Source organism: Poecilia formosa, unplaced genomic scaffold, assembly GCF_000485575.1.
Source record: "Poecilia formosa unplaced genomic scaffold, Poecilia_formosa-5.1.2 Scaffold120, whole genome shotgun sequence".
Classification (NCBI taxonomy): domain Eukaryota; kingdom Metazoa; phylum Chordata; class Actinopteri; order Cyprinodontiformes; family Poeciliidae; genus Poecilia; species Poecilia formosa.
The window spans coordinates 1,310,924-1,333,123 of record NW_006800059.1 but is presented as its reverse complement, the minus strand read 5'-3'; the positions used below and the strand labels follow the sequence as shown (position 1 = coordinate 1,333,123).

The 22,200-nt window shown below is 41.1% G+C and overlaps 1 protein-coding gene across 2 annotated transcripts in view; it reads right to left on the bottom strand.

Moving 5' to 3' along the window:
• Nucleotides 1-22,200, bottom strand: part of anks1aa (ankyrin repeat and sterile alpha motif domain containing 1Aa) — a 66,193-nt gene that overhangs the window by 15,113 nt on the left and 28,880 nt on the right. For both annotated transcript variants that reach the window (XM_016675708.1, XM_007560810.2), the window contains exons 5-16: nucleotides 20,259-20,555; nucleotides 19,599-19,674; nucleotides 18,343-18,444; nucleotides 18,174-18,260; nucleotides 17,916-18,085; nucleotides 17,557-17,619; nucleotides 16,501-16,633; nucleotides 15,770-15,813; nucleotides 14,569-14,665; nucleotides 10,670-11,163; nucleotides 2,638-2,697; nucleotides 419-488 (exon numbers count right to left, since the gene is read on the bottom strand). In XM_016675708.1, coding sequence (XP_016531194.1) covers nucleotides 419-488; nucleotides 2,638-2,697; nucleotides 10,670-11,163; nucleotides 14,569-14,665; nucleotides 15,770-15,813; nucleotides 16,501-16,633; nucleotides 17,557-17,619; nucleotides 17,916-18,085; nucleotides 18,174-18,260; nucleotides 18,343-18,444; nucleotides 19,599-19,674; nucleotides 20,259-20,555 — 1,693 coding nt within the window. The remainder of the gene's footprint in view (nucleotides 1-418; nucleotides 489-2,637; nucleotides 2,698-10,669; nucleotides 11,164-14,568; nucleotides 14,666-15,769; nucleotides 15,814-16,500; nucleotides 16,634-17,556; nucleotides 17,620-17,915; nucleotides 18,086-18,173; nucleotides 18,261-18,342; nucleotides 18,445-19,598; nucleotides 19,675-20,258; nucleotides 20,556-22,200) is intronic.

The window sequence follows — 22,200 nt, the reverse complement described above, 5'->3', positions numbered from 1 at the left end:
TTCTCTTAACTCTAGTCATCAAGAGCCGGTTGCCAGCATGCTTTGCAGTCATATGCAGTAAATTAAATTAAAATATACATTCCCATGAAGATCGTTGGCTTCTAATGGAATACTCTTAATATTACATGTCATTCTTACAATAACTGTAAACAGAAAATCATAATGATTAGCGAAGATAAAGGTTTTTAAAACATCCATCTGTGTGTAATGTATATAATGTGATAATATTCCTAAAATAAATTGACTATTCAATAATATTCTAATCACACCTTCCCCCTTGCTGATGTGGCACTTTAATGTGTTTGATTATCAGCACCCAGCAGGGATTTTTGTTTTAATTCAATAAAAGAAGCACCATTCTTAACATTAAAGGAGAAATGACAGTGAGCACATGAAAACAACTGTAGTCATACTCTACCTGGAGTATCATAATGCTGATCTCTGGAGAAATCGATGCCCGCTCCAATAAGAGTCATGATCTTCTCAATCTACAGACGGAAGCACATGGACAACAGTTAGGAATATTTAAGAGTCAATCATTTCGACATCCACTTTCAGTTCTAATAGATCAGAAAACATCGTCTTGCTGTAAACAGCAGGGTCACTCCATCCCAACAGACGCAAACCATTTTAGTTCAAAAGCTTCGTTGGGCTTTATTTCCAAGTTTATAGTTCAAAGGTTTATAGTTGGCCTACAATGTCACTCCATGTAAGATTTAAGATTTGCTGGGAGCCTTACCAACTATTTGTTTTTGACAACAGCGTTTGTTGGAATTTTATTTCCAAGTTTTGACAGCATGCATCGAAACAGTTGTAACAAGAAATGCTCTGGAGAGAAGCTCACTCAGTCTCAGCTGAGAGGAGCAACCCAGTGTGATCTAAATCTGCACAACAGAAAACATTACATCAGAACAGGAAGAAAAAAAAACTTTTGATTTATTCACAGTGGTAAATGAACTTTTGGCAAACATTGACAAAATGGAGATCTAGTAAAACATTCTGAGTGACTGGAATAATTGCTTGAAGCTGTTGTTGCGTGCAAGTTCTCCTTTTTTAAGCAAAATGTGCATTTGCACAAAAAAAGTTCACATCAGATATTTGATGTCTAAACCAAGAAGAAGAGCTGTAGCACTTCTTTATTTATCTTTTCAGATAACTTCAAGGTTTTACGTTTTTTTGTTTATTTTTTTTTTTTTTTATTCAGAAAGAAGAAACCAAAGTAGGTTAGGTGTGTAAGTTTGCATGGAGTGACCCAAAATTGAAGAAAGAAAAGAAAAACAAAAAAATCAAAATTCCTGCTACAAAATATAATACGATTGTTTTCCCAGTGAGGAGGGTGTGACAGTTGTGGTCCCACCCATCTGACCATGCAGATACAACAGCCTCATCCTGCAGAAAATCACGAGGGAGCCGCAGCCTATTGCAGCTGAAATTGGACCAGCAGAGGGATCCACTCTTGGGAGGTCGCCACTCCATCACACATTTAATACAAAGAGACAGAAACCCACAAACACTCGCTCCAAAATGGCCCAACATGCAAGCTCTGTACTGGGAGGAAACAGTGAGCACATGGAAAACCCCACATAAACATCTGAGATCATGCAAATAAACACTGTGAAGGGCAGCTTAAGGACGCATAAAATGGCCGACCGCTCGTCCTCATCCGTCAAAGTGTTTCGGCTGATCTGTTTGTTTAAATCTTCTGTGAAATTGGTGCCAGGCAGGTTTCTGCAGCCAAAACCAGCGTTAACACTTAGAATTATTTAAATGCAATTCTCTATAGAGAAAGTACACACCGGGTTAACGAAGCAGAAAGTGTTGTTCACACCTGAGAGAACCCAGACACCCATGTTTCTAGTAATAATTACATGCAACACCACGTAATGCATATAAACATCACTAATGTTCCATCTCCAAACATTAGCATAGATTTTTAAACGCATGCACACAATTTAGAGAGGAAACTAGCTTCGCCGGGCAACGGTTGACCAAGCGGCTTAATTATCACCCCTGTCACAGCACAGAAACATGGGATCCATTCTAACCAGCCCAAAGCTGATTATGCATGGACATCAGGATTGAGTCAAATAAAAGGGAAGATACAGACAGGGCTGCTGTCACCGCTGTCAGATACTGTCAATCCGGATCCTGCGGAGTAAAGTCGCACGGCAGCTTTTTTCATCCGTGTCTAGCTGAGGATATTTCAACCAGAATCTGTGATGCTCTTAGAGCCCAAGAACTGAGATCTGCTTAAAAAGCTCCCAGACAGCCTCCGGTTAGCGTAATTAAATATGCAACGAGTTGCCACAAGCGTACAAGTTGCAAGTCGTCACTCATTGTGTGGAAGTTTAATGATCGAATGGTGCACAAATAAAACATCTCTCACTGCGTCGGGGGAAGAAGCGCAACTTTAACACTCGCACATCTATACAAGCTACAAGCATGCTGCCGCCAGGCTCGGTCAAAACATCTGGGCTTGAAGAGAGAAATAAATGGACAGCAACCAAGACTTTTTTTTTTTCCACTTTAAAAGAAGAGATGAAGCCTGAAAGGATCCCCTCTACCTCGATAAAGAAAGCGCACAGAGCCAAACCCCCAACAGACCAGCAGGTATTCACATGAAAACAGGCATCTTACGCTCTCAGTGGAGTCAGATCCTCCTTGTTTTGGGGAAGAAGAAGAAGAAGACATCTGAGTCTGCCAACAGAGAATTCAGTTTTTTTGTTTTTTAATTCGACTTTGATGCAGTTGCAAAAATATTCACCGCAGCCCGATTAATAAACATTATGTAAAGTTACAATAACACACTTAAAGGTATTTCAATGAGACTGAATGGGATAACAACCAAGAGCACAAATCTGAGAAGAAAGTCATATGTGAAGCTGTGAACAAGGAAGTCCCTGAAATATTCTTTAGAAATTAAAATAACCAAAAATTACAATGTCAAAACATGTTAAAACCATAAATATTACCAAAACTAAAAGAATAACTTAAAACTAAATATACATTATATTGGTTGCTTGTGTTATTACACAGCTGCTTAAATGCAGAAACGCTTAAATACTTAACAGATACTGGGGGCATGGCAATAATCATCCTCTGCTATTCTGTGTTTTGTGGGTTGTAAACTAAGATGTTTGGGAACCATTGTGTTAGAGAATACTGTGGGCTGCAATGTTGAAACAAGAACAAACAATAAAAGTAACGCACCGAACCAGAACATGCTTGAAAAGAGACTGGCAAAGAACGAAGAACCAAAAAAAAATAATAATAATAATGAAATACTAGCTAAAAAATGTAAGACGGTACTCAACCTTCTTGTGTTTTCTCATGGAGTTTCATTTTACATCAAGTCTTGGAGCCTTTTGGACCATGAAGTACTCTCATTAGAAGGAGGTTACTAATGGAACTGCCGCAGTGTTTATAAAACATGAAAAGATTTAACCACATTTTGAACAGTCTAGTCTTCATAAATGTGATTTAAACAGCTAAAAGCCAAACTTGAGGATACAATTTCCACCTAAAAATCCAGAAAAAAGAGAAGCAACAATCTAAACCTGAGGCAAGAGGACTATAATTCATACCACAGCTAGCTTGAGCAGGGGAATTTATAAAAACATAAAGTTTGTCAGGTAAGAAAAAATGTGTATTTTTAGTACCAAACAGCTGAAAGCCATCTGCAAAATAATAAATAGCGCAACTGAAAGAAAAGCTGCAAAAATGATGACACTGGCTCTTTAAAATATAAAAATACCTCTCTCCAGCTAGAGAAAAGTACGATTTCGAGACTGACAGTTTTAAATAACAAGACCTCAAGTGATTTGAAAAGCTAAAGATAACAAGTGGCATTAATTAGCGCTCCCGGTCTGCAGAACCTCGCCGCTGCAGAGCAGTTGTAGCTCCTGCTTTACTAGCGACAAGCCAGGGCTCTGGTCTCATAAAGTGGCTGAGGTTTGCACATGAGGGAGGCCAAGATTCCTGTTGGAGGCATCACTCTGCAGCAACAATCAGAAAGGGACACTGCATAACACTGAAAAATAATGTGTTCTTTTAATTTCACCCGTGAGAAAATCACATCAGTGAAGTAGATGTAATTCTGCCGCACATTCAACAGTCTCAGGATGAGTCTTACAGCACAAACAGTGACGCAAATCTGCATATAGATACAGAAACAAAACACACACAAGTGTTTCTGTCTCGCTGATTCACTTCTACTTGCATTTTATAATGGGGAAGGGAGTACCAGCAGGTCCGGTGAGAATCAGAGGCAGCTAGCGTGAAAGACAGGTGTGATATAGTGTTGGAACTGGGCAAATATATCCTTATCAGGGGATATGAGGCAGTAATGTCTTCAAGGTAAATTATATCTACAGTAAGAGGGAAAGAAAAATATGGTTCAGGACTAAAAAGAGCTGAGAGGCATGAGAAATAACAGAGGAGAGTGTGCTTTTTTTTTTTTTTTACACATGAGGCACGAATCAATACGCAGAGAAGAAATGGAGGGGCTCATTGTTGAAGAAACTCCCAATGAACAGAGAAACACAAAGAGAAAGGCCAGAAGTCACCAGCAAGGTGGAGGTCAACAGCTGAAGAGCTGGCGATGATGAGAGACGGTCCTGGTGTGAGTCACCCTATTTATCATTCTGCTCACAGTGGGCCTGCTGCTTGGGGATGACTGAGCACAATAAATTCACTGAACTGAGACTTCAAAATATCTTTTCATCCGCAGCCTTAAAAAAAAAACAAAACAGGCGAGTAAAGTTAGATGAGGTGATTATGGGAGACAATAAAGGACACCTGGCACAGAGAGAGGCAACGACAGTTCACCCAGACAAGGGGGACTAAAATTGACAAACTGGCAACAAAGCGAGAGTTGGCTGCAAACTACAGAAGCATCACAGGGAACACCAACACCCCACTTTCAATGGAAGGTGCCAACACTCCAATGCCACAGCAGGACAAAGCACAGTCAGCAGTTGCACCAACCTCCTCCTGAAATAGCCCAATGTCATGGTTGCATTTTTAGAAAAAGCAGCGCAAAGACCAGAAAAACTTTTTTTTTTTTTCCATCCAACAACTTTTTCTCTCCTTTGAATAAAGTGTGGGCAGTAAATGGTCTCCATATGTCTCGTTGTCAGCACTGTGTGGGGACACTCCCGACAAGTTGGAGAGCAACAGAAAATACATGTTCACCTAAAAGTGAATCGATTACAAAAGAATCAGTCAGATTGACATTGGAAAATCTGACAATCTTCTCTCAAGAAATTCCTTGACAAAAAAGCTGATGGACATTTTTTTTTTCTCTTTTATATATCATAGTCTGAATCGGGTCACAAAATCAGAAAATCGTAAGTTGGTACTGGCCTGAAAAACCCGAGTCGGAGCATCATTAAAGACAATCAGCAAACTTTTATTAAAAAATAAAAATTCAAAAGCAAACCACTGTTTTGCCCCATTACACGGCTTAACTAATGAAGAATCAAACTTTAATCCGCAGACGTAATGCAAACATGTTGAGAGACCTGCTGTCTGTAAGGGAATCAATACTCACAAAAGCTGGTTTCATAGTGGCTGGTGGGTCTGAAGCGTGCAAATCAAAAAGTGAAGTTAAAAAGTGCAGTGTGGTAGCAGATAGTGACCCTCTCCCTCCGTGTCTGTCTGCAGCTCTATGTCTTCTTTTCTCCAAGCGCCGGCCCACACAATGTGCCCCCTTTGGATTGTCATCTCTCCAACCTGCATTAGCATGCGCTTTACGCACCCACCGTGCAAAACACACACGGCACAGTCACACTCTGAGCTTCTTAAATGGAGAAATGCATAGGCCAGGACCTCATGCAAGTCTAATCTCCTTGTCTTGAAACCAGAGGCAGAGCATCCACAGATGTGTGTGTGTGTGTGTGTGTGTGTGTGTGTGTGTGTGTGTGTGTGTGTGCGGCACAAAAAAAGGAAAAGAGGGAGGGTGGACAGATAGAGAAAAGAAAAGAGCTGGAATATTAAGCAAAGCATTTTAAAAGGAGAGAAAGATGTTTTTTAAAGGGGTATGTAAATGCACCAGGGGGTGGGTTTGGCAGAGTCCTGTGAGACCCCCAGACCAAAGGCTGTCAAATAGCTCTATAGAGAGTTGGGGAGCAGCCAGTCGTGACCAGAGACGGCTGTCACAGCAGCTCGGGCGCTCGCTGGTAGATGCGGTGATAAGGGCTGAAGAGAGGGCAAACACAGCAAATAGAGAAGGGACTTCTCAAGTTTCCGACGACTCGGCCAGCATCATTAAAGAGAGTGCAGGCACGGCTATACCCAATCAAACTTTTACAACTTCCCTCACAAATTCCTCAGCACTAAAAATAAATATTAAAAAGATTTCATCTTGAGCACATGAGGGTTTTTACTTTTTGATAAAAAAAAAAAGAAAACGTTTGAGGATTTTGAGCACAGACCTCAAATGCACCTGAATCAATGTACATGCGAGAAGAAACTTTCTTCTTACCAAAGTCGTACCCAATCCATAATTCACTCATCTAATTTAAAATTGTATTAAACACACAGAGAGAGAGAGAGAGAGAGAGAAAAACATCATGGTATCTTTTTCCAGCAGAAAGGACAGAGTCGAGCGCTGTGGCTTGCTTCTTCAAAGCCTCCTTTCACAGGCAGCAGGCTTAAATTTTGTACGTTGCAGCTTAGCGCTTGTACATTTCAAAGTCACTCTTGCTGCCAAGAGTGACTTTGCAGTTGTAAAGCTGTTGGTGTGGCTGACGGGCTGTTTCACGCAAAAACAATCTGTAGGTTGCAACAGAGAAGCGTAGCAAGGAGCCTTGACATGCATGACATCAATGGGGGGCATGGTATTTTTTTCCACCCTGCAGGAACAAACTAGCATTTCACATTTACATTCTCCTTCACTGTTACTATAATCCTAAAACAATTCAGTTGTGCTGCCAATTTATTGGAGTAGAAAAAAAAAAAAACACTCATGGGATGAATAAATAATTAGAGCAGAAATGTTCAAAGACTTTTGTTCTGTGCAACTTTTACAAGTCCACTAGTTCCTGTGGTTGATGGGCTGGCTTCATGTTTGCACAACCGTCACTATAAAGGCAACAAGATGGCTTCAGGAATGTTATTAGCTGCAGAGGGTATCTGGGAGGAGCAGCGGCATCCAATAACCGAGTAATGACACGGATGCCTTAATCATGTCACGCTCTCCGAAAGAGTACATCCCCTCTGGCAATATAGGAGAAGTGTTTGTGAAACTATATAGTTGTACTTTACAGTGAACTATCAGAAAGCAAGCCATTCAAGGTGGATGAAATAATAATAATACAAAAAAAACAAATGCAAAAAATCTTTTATTTGAGTTCGTTACTCGCCTGAAATGCAATAATTAGCTATATTTTTGGAAAAGTGTCCATTTTATGATTCGTTGTTTTACCACATTTCCAGCTAAGGACTAAATAAACTAAAATTTACCGATTGAATATGCTTAGAGAGAAAAATGTGGCGATTTAAACATTTTGCAGATATTATCTATGACATTTTTCACAAAAATCCTGACTATGATGAAGCAAAATTAGGTCTGAAGATGCAAAACTGCCGCTACTTTATACAATCGCAGAATAAATGTGTGTTTATAGGCAAAACAACCTTAAAATAACTGAATCTTTACTCTATAAATAGTCCTGCAATTTTCCAACGGTGAGCTTCGAAGGTCAAGAAATTGTTTAAGTATGGTTCATGTTGCGTTGTTTTAGTCTCCGATGTAATGGTTTTAAACGTTCTAATTTCTGCTCTGACATTAGTTATGGGCAAGTAGCCAATTCCTATAGCCATTTTTTTAATTATAGGTATCCACATGTGTGTCAAAATTTAATAGATTTTTCTGTTATTCCAATTTTTAAGAGTGCCAAAAAGACACAGGCCTCTTTTTCAAACTATATTTATACCTGAGGGAAAAAGAAAATTGTGAATTTAAAGTTCCTATTCGGAGGAGATTTAATTATTTGTTTTCTCTCCGTCTTACATTATGCTACTAAATGTGAAGAACGTCAAAGGTTGAGTCAAAAATGTATTGAGCGGATTTAAATTTGGGTAGGGGATAACTTAAATGGCACTCCAAGTGAAAACAAAATGACAAAAATATGAACAACTGAAAATGGAATGAAAGGAATATAGTTTAAGTTCAGGAAAAAAAAAATATTGGAACAACTGGCGCAAGCAAATATAATTAAAACAGACACAAAAATGTGCCAAAATGAAATAAAAAGAGATTTTTTCCCCCAAATTATACTTCTTTTTATAATGTTTTATCAACTTTTGAGATATATTTGACAGATATATCTTTCTGTCACGACTAAGAAATAATAATAAAAAAAAATCTTCCTACTGAATTAATCTAGTAAAACTCTCATAAGTAAAAATCTCGTAAGTTGAGCAGAGACACAGTTGTGTTTTATGATTCCACAGAGGCCTGTCACACAAGAACAAAATAACAAAGGTCACTTTTGTCTTTTCTATTTTAAATCTTTAACAACTCAGATCAAGAGAAAATGTTCTTTGAAGTCCACACCAATATAAAATCCGATGCTCAAGGTTACCCTGACAGAGCAACAAGTCGGAATGAGCCACACTGCCAAGACTTTACAATTCACCTCCAGCACAGGGAAGTGTTTCCTGTAAAAAGCCTTCTACTGGCCAGGGTCCATCCCAGAGTAACTAAAGTTGGAAGTGTTGACACGAGTATTTCCAGAGAGCGCAAACACAGGGTCGAATTGCTGTCGTGCATAAATGCCCCTCAAAGACCACCTTCTCCTCTTCGGCGACAGCCTGCTGCAGTGCGGCTGGCGGTGCAGCTCTAACATCCATCAGTCCGCAGGGAATTGCAGCTACAGTAAGGTAGCTTCTGGCAATTTATCACTGACAAATAATAAACTCACACTCACATCCAAGTGAGGAGTAAATAAGACATTTATATGTAATGTCTACAGTTGGGGGGAGGACATTAACAGTTGATGTCAGTGCAAACAAAAAGGATGCTGCAGCAACAGTGACGCCAACAGCTGGACTGTCTCAACATGCCACCATTAGAAAGCTCCATTGGTGATTACAGTTTGTACTGTAGTCCAGCAACCTGGATACAAACTTGTCCACAGCAGCAAAAACATTGCAACATAAAGTATTTTTTTCAGCCGCGTGTAGGTGTGTGTGTGTGGACAAGTTTGTATCCACACACACACACACACGCTGTATGTGATCATCTAGCTCCACATACAGTAATGCGTACACATTGAACTTGTTTTCTTAATAAAAAAAAACAAAACAACGTAGCTTAAAACCAAATGCCCTCAGAAGTCACTTATTTAGAAAACATTGCTATTTTATTGCTGAATATATTGCCATGACGTAACTGATTATGGAAAATATTTTAAGAAAAGGATTGCTCCAAAACAGTTAAATGTTACATGCAAACAGCCCTTTTTGTGTACGATACTGCGCACATTGATGTTGCCAATGACGATTGTGATTTGATACACTGTGCAGCTTTGCCACAGATGCTTCTTAGATAATATCTGAACAAACAGCATCACAGAGACCAGGGAACACAACAAACAGGTCAGGGATAACGTTTGACGCAGTTAGGTTACAAAACATCATGCCAAATTTTGAAAGTCTCACAAAACTGTTCCATAATCCCAGGAGTGATTACTGGGAAACAACTCACAGATTATGCAGATTATGTGAAATGGTTCTAGCACAATAACTAAAAGAAGCCAAAGAGAAAAATGGTCAAATCTCAAGATAACGACCAGAAACTTGACATTTTTAAATCCCAATTTATTACTTACCCAACTATAATAGTATAGCTATTAACTATAAATCTCTGATAAACCATAAATAAAACTCTTGAATGAAAATTTTTCCACTTACAGTAGTATACAGTAGTATTGTATGGTTAATGTTTTTCTTGTGAACTGTCCACTTTACGGTCTCCATGTCTCCACAAGGACCAGAATCTTTTTTTTCTTTACACGGAAAGAACTGAAGCGCCGATGTGAGCCTTAGATATTCTTAGTCTCATGTTCCAAATCTCTGTCTTATGTCTCTGCCTTTCAGCTTCTTGTTCATTTCATCCCCATCTTCTTGCCTTGCCTTCTCTAATCTTCTTTCACAGAAGCTCTCTTTAGCTCTTTAACCACATCCAGACAAAAAGCATTAAAGTGCAGAATGGATAGAAGAGGGGGGATATATTTAGTTAGGAAAATCCACACGAGTCAGGACTAAGAAACTACAATCAAATTGCAGCTCGAGAAAACGTTTCGCTTCAGAACTTGGGGAAATGTTAAATGTTTTATCATTTACGTGCGCAAACAGATTTTGCATTAGCTGCTGCGCTTGCAGAAGGTTTGAGCTCAAGACGTTTGAGCTCCCCTCGCAGCACGACAGGTGGCTAATTAATCTGCTGTTTACAGCTGATGTTTGAAATCATCAGTGCAGCAGAATAAAAAAAGCTAAACTCTGAATCACTTTACAAAGCAAAGACAGACAAGGAAATACAGACACAAGTAGCATAATCATCTGTTTAAATCAAGTTCCAAATTAAGAAGATACTTCATATGTCAACAAACATCGGGTAGCCATAACATGCACTAAAAAGTCTTTTCTGAGAGCAGATGCTTACCTCGTCCCATTCTGAAGTGAAGGAGGGAGATTTCTCCAGCCTCTTTTTGCCGGTGCTACAGTTGGAAACGGACTCGCTCCGGTTCCCCAGCCCCCCTTCCTCCTCACCGGGAGGCGACACGAGCAAGTCGGAGTCGGACTTGGAGAGGCTGCGGGCCAGCTTCAGGTCGCCCGGAGGGCGAGTCCTGACGAAAGATCCTGCTCCCGCCGAGCCGTCCCTGGGCTCCTTGTTCACAGTGGCGTAAATCGCTTTCGGATCGCAGTCCGTCAGGATGGCGGCCATGCTGGGTCGGCAAGGGGAACGCGAAGCAGCCGGCGGCTCCTCTTTCCCTTTGGCAGGTTTCTTCGTTTCTGACTGGCCTTGGTTGGGCGGCAGAACACCTGGAAGCCTGAAGGCGTCCTCACGGCTGTCGATGACGGGAGAGGATCCGTGCAAGAGGCCAGTGAACTGCTCTGGGACACCTGCTGCCTGATCCTGGCTTGGCTGGGAGTTATCTGAACACAGAGGGGAGAGAAAAAAAAAAAAAAAAGGAAGAAAGGCAGCTTGAGAGAGCTAGAAAGTGGACTTCACTCTGAAGAACAGATCCAGAGAGGAAGGCTAATAAGAAACCACCCACACAAACTCTGAAACAGATCTGCAATTGTTTCCTACCACGAGCGACGGAGGGAAGAAGAGGGAGAGAGAAGAGACGGCGCAGGGAAAGGGCGTTTGTTGGCAGGCGAAACGAGCGAATTCCAGAGCCAGCTTGCAGCCGTCTGACGGCAATCACAGGCTGCCTGCGTTTTGTAACAGAGAGTTGAAGCAAGACATCGCAGTGAGCTGCTTCACGTCAACCAGGATGTTAGGTCAGCTTCCCCAGCTAGGAATCCCTCCAAGTCACTAAATCATCTCCTTGTGCAAACCTACACACATTTAATGCCGCAATAAAACGAAGAGAAAAACTTACAGTGGCAGTCCTTAGCAGAAAAAACAAACTCTCAATGAGATTGAAAGCGAAGACAATTAGATTTCCACCCCCCGTCCCTCTCCCGAAGGAATTACTGCTTCCTAAGCTTCTTTTCCCACAATCAAATCTACCACAACTCAACTGTGCCTTCTTGAGAAACAACCAAACCCCAAGAGAACGAAACCCACTGTTCTAGACCCGGTTCTACAGTCGTCCTCTCCTCTAACGTAGCGATGCGTGCCGCCGTCTGCTGCCTTCGCCGGCCGTCCTTCTGCGTCTTCTGGCTTCTAATTCTAGACCCTCTGGGTGGCTCAGGAATGGAAATTTGAATCACCCTATCCTCTAGCAGCCAGACTCCTGATAATTAGTGCTGTGACACATGCTGTGGGAGTGTGTGTGTGTGTGGGCTCTGCTGGGTTGACAGGGTCGGGGTGTTTGGTGACAGCGAATCTGGGGCAGCAGAACCGCAGGAAAGAAACAACCCGGTGCAGTCGGCGCGATTCGGTCCTACACAAAACATGCAATAAAAATAAACAGAATCCGACTGAGCTCACCGGTGTTCATCTGTACCGTTTCAGGGACCATTTGCAGTGAGGGAGTGAACTAAACAACGCCCTGACACACAGAGAAAGAGTGTGTGGGGGAGTTTTTTTTTTTGCGTGTGCCCTTTGCAAGGGGTGAGCGAGCGTTCCGTACACATGTCGAGATCACGACCAAACACCCACGCTCTCCTTGGCAGCTGGAGGAGTGTGAACGCCCAATGAGCACATCAGTGTGAACCCAACGGGCCCATGTGGTGTTAGCCCTGGCAGGGAGTTAAACAGGCACACACGCAATCAGATGATAAAGCAGTGTTTAGCACAGGGGTGAGGTCAGCGCAGAGGTGGGATGTGTGTTTTACTTGGCAACATCGACCCCGCTAATATCTGACTAATGATGTCATGTTTGGAGGCAGCGCTGGCCGTCGTTCCTCCGTCTGTATGGAGGAAAAACGTGCTCTGTTTTTAGTTTAAATTCAAAGACATTCATTCGTTTGAGTCACTGTGACACTTCAGACATGTGGACGTTATTAAAGCTGCTAAAGACCTCTGTTCACAATTCCTGCAAGAAATAAAAACAATTACCCCTTTCCTGAAAGTCTAATAAAAGACAACTTATTTCCTCAAAGAGTGCCTTTTTGAAGAATTAACACTTTGAACTTCTTCACTGTTGTCACCACAAACCTGAGTGCATTACATTGGGATGTTATCTGACAGACCAGAACAAAAGCACCCATATATATATGTATTGGCATTGTTAAAAGTAAAAGCTACCACCTAAAGCTGGCAACAAACCCTGGAAGGGACTGAAAACATGTGGCTGAAAATTTTATCCTACAGGTGGTGTTAAACCCAGAGCAATCCTGAACTTATGACTGGGGAAAAGATTCACCTTTCACTTGGAGAAAAACCCTGAATATGGAACTGGAGCTGGAAAATTACAGCTCACATCATAGCATAATGTGCCAGAATGGCCCAGTCAAAGTCAAGGTCTAAATCCATTTCATGATTTTTTTTTAAAGATTTTAAAAATCACGTTCTCAGAGCCTCTCCATCAAATGTGACAGATCTTAGGCTATTTGGCACAAACAACCACACTTCTGCTTCTTTTTTATATGTAAAAAAAAACAACAAACAAGCAAAAAAAAAAAAACATGATTGATTTCATTTTTTGTCGTTCTATCATAAAATCTCACAGTGGTTGTAAGGTGACAAGCTGTAAAAATGTCCAATTGGTATCAATACTTCTACCAGGAACTGTAGGTTGGAATGAAATGGCAACAAGTGGCCAAAAGCTGCAAATCAACAACAAAAAAAAAACAAAACTGTTTGCTTCCGTGTACAACAGTCTAATACAAGTCCAGGTTTATGAATCACTATCTGTGCAGCACATCCTCTGGGAGCACCAAAAACAAAACATGTATGACTGGAAATCTATCAGGAACCACAACATTCCTGCTGAGAACAGCAATGTGTTTTTGACAGAAGATAAACTCGGTCACATTGCTGACCCTGCAGACGTCCTCCACCCGCCACACAGAGAGCTGAAGTTTGTTCCCAGTAGTCGACGAACCTGACCAGCAGCTACACATCCAGGTGAGCAGAGGAACGAAGGCCTGCCTTATAAAATATATAAAGAAGCAATGGAAGAATTAACTTCTTTTACTGACTGATAACAAACACCATCTACATTCAATTTCAGAAAAATATGATGTTCAAAACAAATGAAGAAAAACCAAGAATTCAATCACTAACCTTACATTTCCAAATATTATTTCTTTATACATCATAAGAACACTAAATCCATGTTAACGTGTCAACCTTGTAAAAACTGAGAAAACCATGTGTCCATTATACTTTCTAAAACCCACACTGTGCTACTTTGTGTTTCTACAACATCCAAAAGGAATACATTAAAGTTTGATGAGGTAATGTGTCAAAAAGTAAAGCAAAAGGTTTGAGGGATGCGAAGATTTTTGCAAGGTTGTGTACGTATCCAACATCCATCCTCCTCATCTCTGCTCCACACTCACCCAGATAAAGCGGCACGTCCAGTCTTAAGGCGAGACGTGCATCTAAGATCGGAATGTCACAATCTGATCAAGAATTCAGTTTCATATTGGCAGTGAAAAGGAGCCTTGCCCATTTGCCAGAGCCCATCAGTCAGCTTGCTCCCACTGGGGAAAATCCGGTCTGCTGCGCGAGAACGCCAATTGTGCATTCCGTCGGTGAGCCTAATGCAAGCCAGCCCATCTCGGATGCATCGAACTCAAATGCATCTCTCCGGTTTCACCGACGTGCTTGGCTGGTGGCTTTCGGGTCCAGCGGGTCGGGAAGGATCTTTTCTTACCCTTGCAGCAGTAAACAGCCGGGGCTGTTGAGCCTTATTTGGTAACTACAATCGGAGGACTCACCTCCTGGTGCTCGTGGAGCGATCCGGGCAGGAGGGTGCAGGCTGTCTGTCGTCTTACTTGGGGGTCTGAGGTCATTGGGGGGCACAGAGGATTTGCGCTGAAAGAGGAGACAATCAAAAGTTTAATCACGGCTGCTAATTTTCAAAGAATTCCTGTGCGGAGGGGAATCAATCATATTAGCTGTAACAGACTAACCCTCGCCCTGTCCTGACATTAAATACATCATCGTAATATGATGATGAGCTTACAGGACCGATTTAAGAACCGATGTCACCGGACATCTATATAATGAGGAGCAGGTGGGGCTGTAGCTGGGTGGTAACAACAAGCAGAACATGTTACCTGGATGGTTAAAACTGGGATTAATACGATCAAGGTAATAAATCAAAGGGGTCTCACATACTGAGGTCAATTCTTCTTCATCTGAGGACATGACCTGGTCTTTTAACAAGAGGCTAGCAATTATCTTGACATGCAAAGGTTTTATTTAAATTGTATGGCTCCTTCAGTGGAAGGTCTGATCTCAGCACTGCTGAAAAATGTTTAATTTTTCATTTTAAGACAGATTAAAGCTTACTCCTGTTCTGTACCGTTTTAGAGTGGCAAAAAGGTATAAAGTTTTTTTTTTTCATCAAGAGATATTTTCAAAACTTCTTATGGATTTAACGCTCACTGAAACAATGCATCGTTGTCGGACTGCAATAAGCGTTATGCAAGTAGAATGCATTCAGGTTTCGGTGTCATAATAAGATTTAGGAAAAGTTGATTCGTGCAGCACAAAGGTTGTACAAGATCAAGCAGTATGGTGGTAAAGTTCCTTAAAAGCTAAAACCAAGTTGTCATAAATCATTTATGAGAAGAAAATGTTAAAAAATAATTTGCCATAAAAGTGTAATCTTGGGAAAATAAAGGAATTTATTTTATCTTTTGTCGTGCCCATCTAACAAATTAGGAAACATTGTACCAGTGTAGCTGCTGTGGAAAGGAAACTTTTGTATTTTTCCAGTACAGCCTGCTGCTACATAGTTGTAATCTAGAAGCTGTTAATATCCAAGTCTCAATATATTTGTTTTTCCAAGACTTTTCCCAGACATGACAAAAAGCGAGACAGGCCCCATTTCATTAAAGCAAAACTGAGCACATCTTGTAGGCAGAGGGAAAACATTAAGTGCGGAGAAATGATGGCAGGAAAAATCGTTACCTGAGGTAGGATACTGTTGGAAGACTGTGTAGTGGCATTCTCATCTGAGGAGACAGAAAACAGAGTAAGGAAGGGGGATTTATTCGAAAATACCGAGTACCTGTAACTAGTTCTGACTGTCAGCAGAAACTTTATGCGGAGGCATAGCAGAAGTGAAATATGTTTTACGCATAGCGACATTATCTGCATGTCAGTCTGCGTTTACATCGATCGACCTGCCAGCTGAGCAGAGTGCATAGATGATGAAATGGTTCTAAAGCAGATAGAAAAACTACTTACTCAACTGTTCAGCTGAAAAACGGTGTTCCATTTCTTTTTAAACAACATGATAGCGGAAACACGACTACACTCAAACCAGGGACTTTGTACAAATGGTTAGGTGCAGGTGAAGCCCGCTAAAGCAGAAGGTTCTCAAGGGAGCCGTTTTAAAGCATCAACAGCTACGGATCACACGGCTCTATTTGTTTTAATTCTGTTTCACACTTTGTGCAGATTCAACTGGCTTGCATACATTGTGGCTGCTGATCTGAATAAAGATGCATCCTGGCTCACACAATTGCAGGAGATCGTGAATTAAACAGAGGAAACAAACTTCTGAAATGCCCCGCCCCCCAAAAAAAAAAGAACTGAGCACTAAAATACCACTTAAAACATCAACAAACTAATGGGGGAAAGTACATTTAATCTTCCAATCTTCCTCCCTCTGGATTAGACTAAAAGCTCACAATTACCTTTATTGGACTGGGACTCCAGATTGGGCGGTGGGACTTTGGTTTCTGCAGTCAGCAGCAACTCGTACGTGTGATCCTCCTGTTCCTCTGCTGGCTCTCTCCTCTGGTCCGTGCTGTTACCTAAATAAAGAGCCTACAGAAAAAAGAAAACAGAACTCTTGAGAAGAGGTGATGTCTTGTATCTAAATGATGCAGAATTGGGGACAATTACCAGCTGAGCTTCCAGCTGATCAAGAAGCGAACAGAAGAATAAATTGTTCTGAAGTTTGCTCCATTTACCAGAGATATGAATATATTTCTCTTCATATTGTTCTTGGAGTCACCCAGAGGCCAGTATTGGATTCAAGTATATTTACTATGTATCAGTAAATAGCTGATACATAGTAATTAGGTATCAGCTGCATGCAACTGCATGCAGAATAAAGGTTTGTTTTGCATCCTGATGATACTGATTATTTATCTTGAGCTATTTAAGGCTAAAAAATAGAAAACCTGGTTTAACAGAAATAAATTACTACTTGGAAATAAATAAAATGACGGCATCTGTTAACCAGAAAACAAACATTCAAAAACAGCCGTGAAGAGATGGGATCAATTTTGAGGAAGCAGCTGAAAACAAGTCCTTTGGGGTTTCATTAGACAAGCAAACTCAACTGAAAGCCTGAGACAAATATGAGGAAAAGCACATCAGTTTTCACTAAAGAATAAAAGTCACATGTTCTACAAATGTTATTTTCAAAATAGTGCACTGCGGAAGTTTAAATTATGGTAGGAAAACATGATGCTCTAGTGAAGGCTTTAGGGAGTTGTGACGGTCACTGGCTTTTGTTGAGAATGTTTATTCATTTTATAGCTGGGAGGTGGGATTTCATACATGTACACTTGAAAACACTTTCAAATATCTAAAAGAAGTAAAGACTTCCTCTCAATCATTTCCTTTGACTCTGATTATGTTTACTATAACTTGTTAAAACATATTTTAATGATTATTGTGCACAGATGCAAATATAGATCATATTAAAAAAAGTTAAGGTCTTAAACTACAATTGACCATACCTCTGAGCTCATCTCTTCTTCATGACCTGGGGCAACATGTGATGGGTGGGCAACACGATCTTTCTGTAAAAAAAAAAATTAATTGTGTTGTAATATTTGGAAACTATCATTTTTATTCAAGGTAACTGCTAAGGCGCATACAATTAAAAGAGTGATGTTAACGGAACCATTCGCGGGATTTTCAGAAGCTCAGTTAGACACAAAGTGAAGAACCGTCTCCCTCTAGTGGAGGTTTTGGGTTTATAAACGTGTGTGTGTGTGTATGTGTATGTGTGTGTGTGTGTGCGTGTGCGTGTGTGTGTGTGTGCTGTTTTATTTTGTGTTTGTGTGACGGCGGGATCAGCTGCAATAATGCCAACCTTGCCAACTTCACTGTCTGGCCGTCCTGAGTCCCTGTCGGAGGACTTGCCACTAGTGAGGCTGTCTAAAGAGTGGCATGACGTGGCTTCAAACAGAGCTTCATAGGGGCTCTCCTCCTCGGGCCCCAGGGTCAGCCCTGATATGAGCTCCGTCACTTTGTCCAGGTTACCTGGAGAACAGGTTGGGATGATTTTAAACTGCTACGCTGCTAAAACAGAAGCACCGTGTCTTCTGAGAACATTTTGGTAAAATCTCACCTTTCTTCCTCGGGCTGGGGCTCTCCTGAGGTGGAGGAATGGGCGGAGGAGGCAGTTCAATGTCCGGGGGTTTTCCAGTCTTGTGCCCTGTAGCAAACAGAAGATTATATCACAGAGAAATCAAACGGTACTTTCCCTGCATCTCTCTGTTGCACGTTTTGGACTTTACCCAGGATGAGTGCAGCTATTTCTCTGCTTTTCTGGGACGGCATGTCTTTGACAGTGTCCAGCGCTGTCAGTCCCTTTTGGTCAGAAATATTTACATCGATACCTGTAAATACAATAAGTTCACACCTTTAGCTTGTTCACATTTTGTTATCTCAGTTTGCCGCAAGCTTTCATTTGGTTTGGATCCTGTTTGACTGAGAAACACGATTGGTAGTCCATAATTGCAAGTGGAAATCAATTTTCAGATTTTAATTGGGTTTTAGGCTGGAACTTTAACTATACATATTTATATCTCGACTGAAACCATCAGCTGATTGTTTAGGGTTGTGGTTTTTGTTTTCTTGTGTTTAGTTCCATTCATCTTCCCATCACTTCTGACCAGATTTTCTGTGGATGCTAAAGGACAGCATCCCCACAGCATGGTCCTGCCACCACCAGGGTAATGTGAACTGTTACCCTGTGAACTGTTTGGATGTAGGCCAGCAAGTCAAATATTCAAATATTCTTCCAAATGTTGGTGTTTCCCATACATGCCTTGCGGAAAACTGCAAGGCTTGAGTTTTCCGCAAGGCAAGGCAAGAGTTTCCTCTACAAATGGCTTTCTTCTTGCTACTCTTCAGTAAAGGCAAGATTAGTGAAGTGCATAAATGACAGTTGGTTTGTCAACAGAGATTGTATATTTCTACCAGAGTTACTGTAAGCCCTTTAGCTTCTTTGATTGATGCTCTACTTGTCCGTCAGTTTATGTGGATGGCCATTTTTCTGAAGGTTTAAAAAGCTTTAAAAAAGTTTAGATTAAAGCTTGGATGTAGTTTTATAACCAAACCCAGCTTTACATCTCTTCAGAACTTTATGACGGATCTGTCTGCTGTGTTCCTTGGTCTTTTTCTTTGTTCTCTAAAAAAACCCAAAACATTTCAGTCCTTTACAGAACATCTGGTTTTACGCTGAACTTAAACAATACACATGCGAACGCTGTTTATTGCTAATTAATTTGAAGGCAGCTTGACTTTGTTTTGAATGAAGTGTACTGGATACAAATGCACAATAAAGCTCAGTATTTTTTTTATTTGTAAATGGTCTGAAAAATGATCACCATTTTCCTTCCGCTTCCCAATTCTGCGCTTCTTTGAGTTGTCGTTTCACATAAAATCCCCATAAAATAAACTGAAGTTTGTTTGAACAAGACAATAAATGAAAAGGTAATTAGGGCAATAAAATGCATTTTTATGAGCTGTATTAATTATGAACACCAACCTGCACTGAGTAGTTTCTGCACCACATCTGTCTTCCCAAACAAGGCGGCTTCGTGGAGGGCACTGCCTTTCTCCGTCTGTATGACGGGGAAAAAAAACTTATAAGAGGAAGGAAAAAAAGGAGAAATTCTAGCATCTAAGCCTGACATCCAAATGCAATATGAAAAAATAGTTTGTTTACTTCCTTCATTCCCCAGTTGAGTCAACCAGACTAGTTATAGCAACAAGAGTTGAATATAATACAAACCATGTTTGGCAACAACCAAATTTTACTGTCAACCAACCAGTTTGAAGTTTAAAAGACAATTATGTGGCTGAGAAGTAAAAGTGGATCATTTTCCAGCTCACGGGGCTGTGCTAATTGAAACCTGCAGGGTGCTGGAGCCCGCAGGATTCTGAACAGATCCGAAATCCTTGACTTTAAAAGGAAAGGAGGGGGGAAGTCAATCCAGGCAGATGGGAGTCACAGTATGATCCTGAGACGCAGCCTGAGGCTCCACCACCGCGAGAAAGATTGGCTCTGAGTTCATATCACAACGGTTCATATGCAAAAACTGAGATTAGGAGTTTTATTTTTAATTTAAGAGCTTTAGAGGCAGAAGTTACACAACAAGATCTGATTTCCTAAGAAACGTTTGAGAAGAGAAGCTGCAGAACGCACCTCATAGTTGATGTCCATGCCAGCGTCCAGCAGCACCTCCACCACAGGCAGGTGTCCGTTCCGAGAGGCCAGGTGCAGAGGTGTGTGTTTCTTGGTGTTGCAGCTGAGCAGGTTGGGGTGGGCGCTGAGCAGCAGCTTGACCACCTCCAGACGACCGTACAGCGCGGCCAGGTCCAATGGGGTCTCAAACTTGTAGTTCCTCATGGTGGGGTCCGTCAGTTCATCTAGCAGCAGGCGCACCACCTGGGTGTGGCCGTACTGGGCGGCGCAGTGCAGCGGCGTCTCGTTGTCGTTGTTCTGTCGGGACGTCAAGCAGAGCGGTGAGACTTGAGGGGAAAAGTAACACACACACACACACGCGCACACACACACACACACACACACACACACACTAGAAGATGCAAAGCCCTCTACAGTAGCAGAATACAAAGGTTGTTAAAAAAAGTGTCAACCCTAAGGAAACCCACAGAAAACCCGGAGGTGCATCTCCTGGTAGAGTCGGGAGAAGCTTGACTCAGACTACATGCATGGACTAATGAAGGAAGGTACTGGGGACGGCTGCCTGGGGCAGCAGGGTGCGAACAGACAGGTTGGAATAAAAAGAGACAGGCCGCTGTGAAGAGACATCAGAACACACTAAGGAACGAGGCACTTTTCCTAGCTGGTCTTGCTGTTCAGGTTCATGAATTTCTGTGTCTTCTAAGCAGTGCAGTGGCTGGACCATTTATCGGCACAGTCCCTGGATCATCCTGGGTCCTTCCTTCTTTACTATCCTGGTCTCCTCAGCCTTCAGAGGTTTGTTTGAAGCAGTGATGTCCAGAGTTTGGTAGTAACTAGTTACATTCACACAGATTAACTTGAGTAAGTTTTGAGGAAAAAATTTACTTTTAGGAGTATTTCCACTATGTTGTACTTTATGCTTCGAGTACCTTAACTGCATGAAGAACAAGCTTTTTCTAACCAAAAATTCACCAGACAGAAACACCTGTGGGTTTTGTTAGTATTTTATAAATTTTATATTGAACCAAGTCTATTTGGAAAAATGCTCACTTTGCCTGATTTTGTTATCTGTCATTTATATGAATTATTTTCGTTTTGACCATTAATATTTCAACATTTACACATAACATCATGCTTTGGGTCGTCTAATGGTGCAACTTTTAAATATTAAATAACCGATCTTTTGATTAGTTACTCAGAACCTGAGTAGCCTTTTTGCAAAAATACTTTTTTCTATTGCTGGAGTAATTTCTTGGATGGCTACATATTAAAAATATGTTGGAAGTATTTCTACCCTTATTTGAGTACAATTTTTGGGTACTCTACACACCTACGGTGGTGTCTAGACTTTGTCACAAAGTTGATGTTTTTTTCGCTTTCTCACATTGTTGACAGGAGAGCCAATAAAATAAACCTTTAATCTGTCATCTATAGGAATCTCAACAATTCTAGGTATTACATAGTGCAGCCGATTCGTTGGATGAAAGAGGAAACAGCCGGAGGATTCCTCCTTAAAAGCAACGAAAAAAAAAAAAAAATCTGTCCACATCGTCCTAGTTCATTTTGTCTAAAAGCAAAAGATTACTTTATGACTTTAAATTATCTGTGAAGTAAACAGGCGAGCGGATTGAGCAGCAATTAAAAGAACTGATTGCAACATTAACTCACTAAGTGGTGTAGATTGGATCTAATGACTTGCATGTAGTGGTAAGATCGATGCCCATTAGACATGAGAACCTCCAGGCCTGCTGGTGATCCTTAACATGAGCAGCCAGCAGGGGGCAACACAATTCAATCAACAGTCCCAGCAGTGAGAGAATGGATAGATAGAGAGGTCTGAATTAAAGAGGTTTTCTTTGTTTGTTTGCTTTTTGGCAAGTAAGCAGTAAAAAAAAAAAAAAAAGTAAGGCTTTGCAATCCCTCTGCCCAGTTGCTAGAGGTG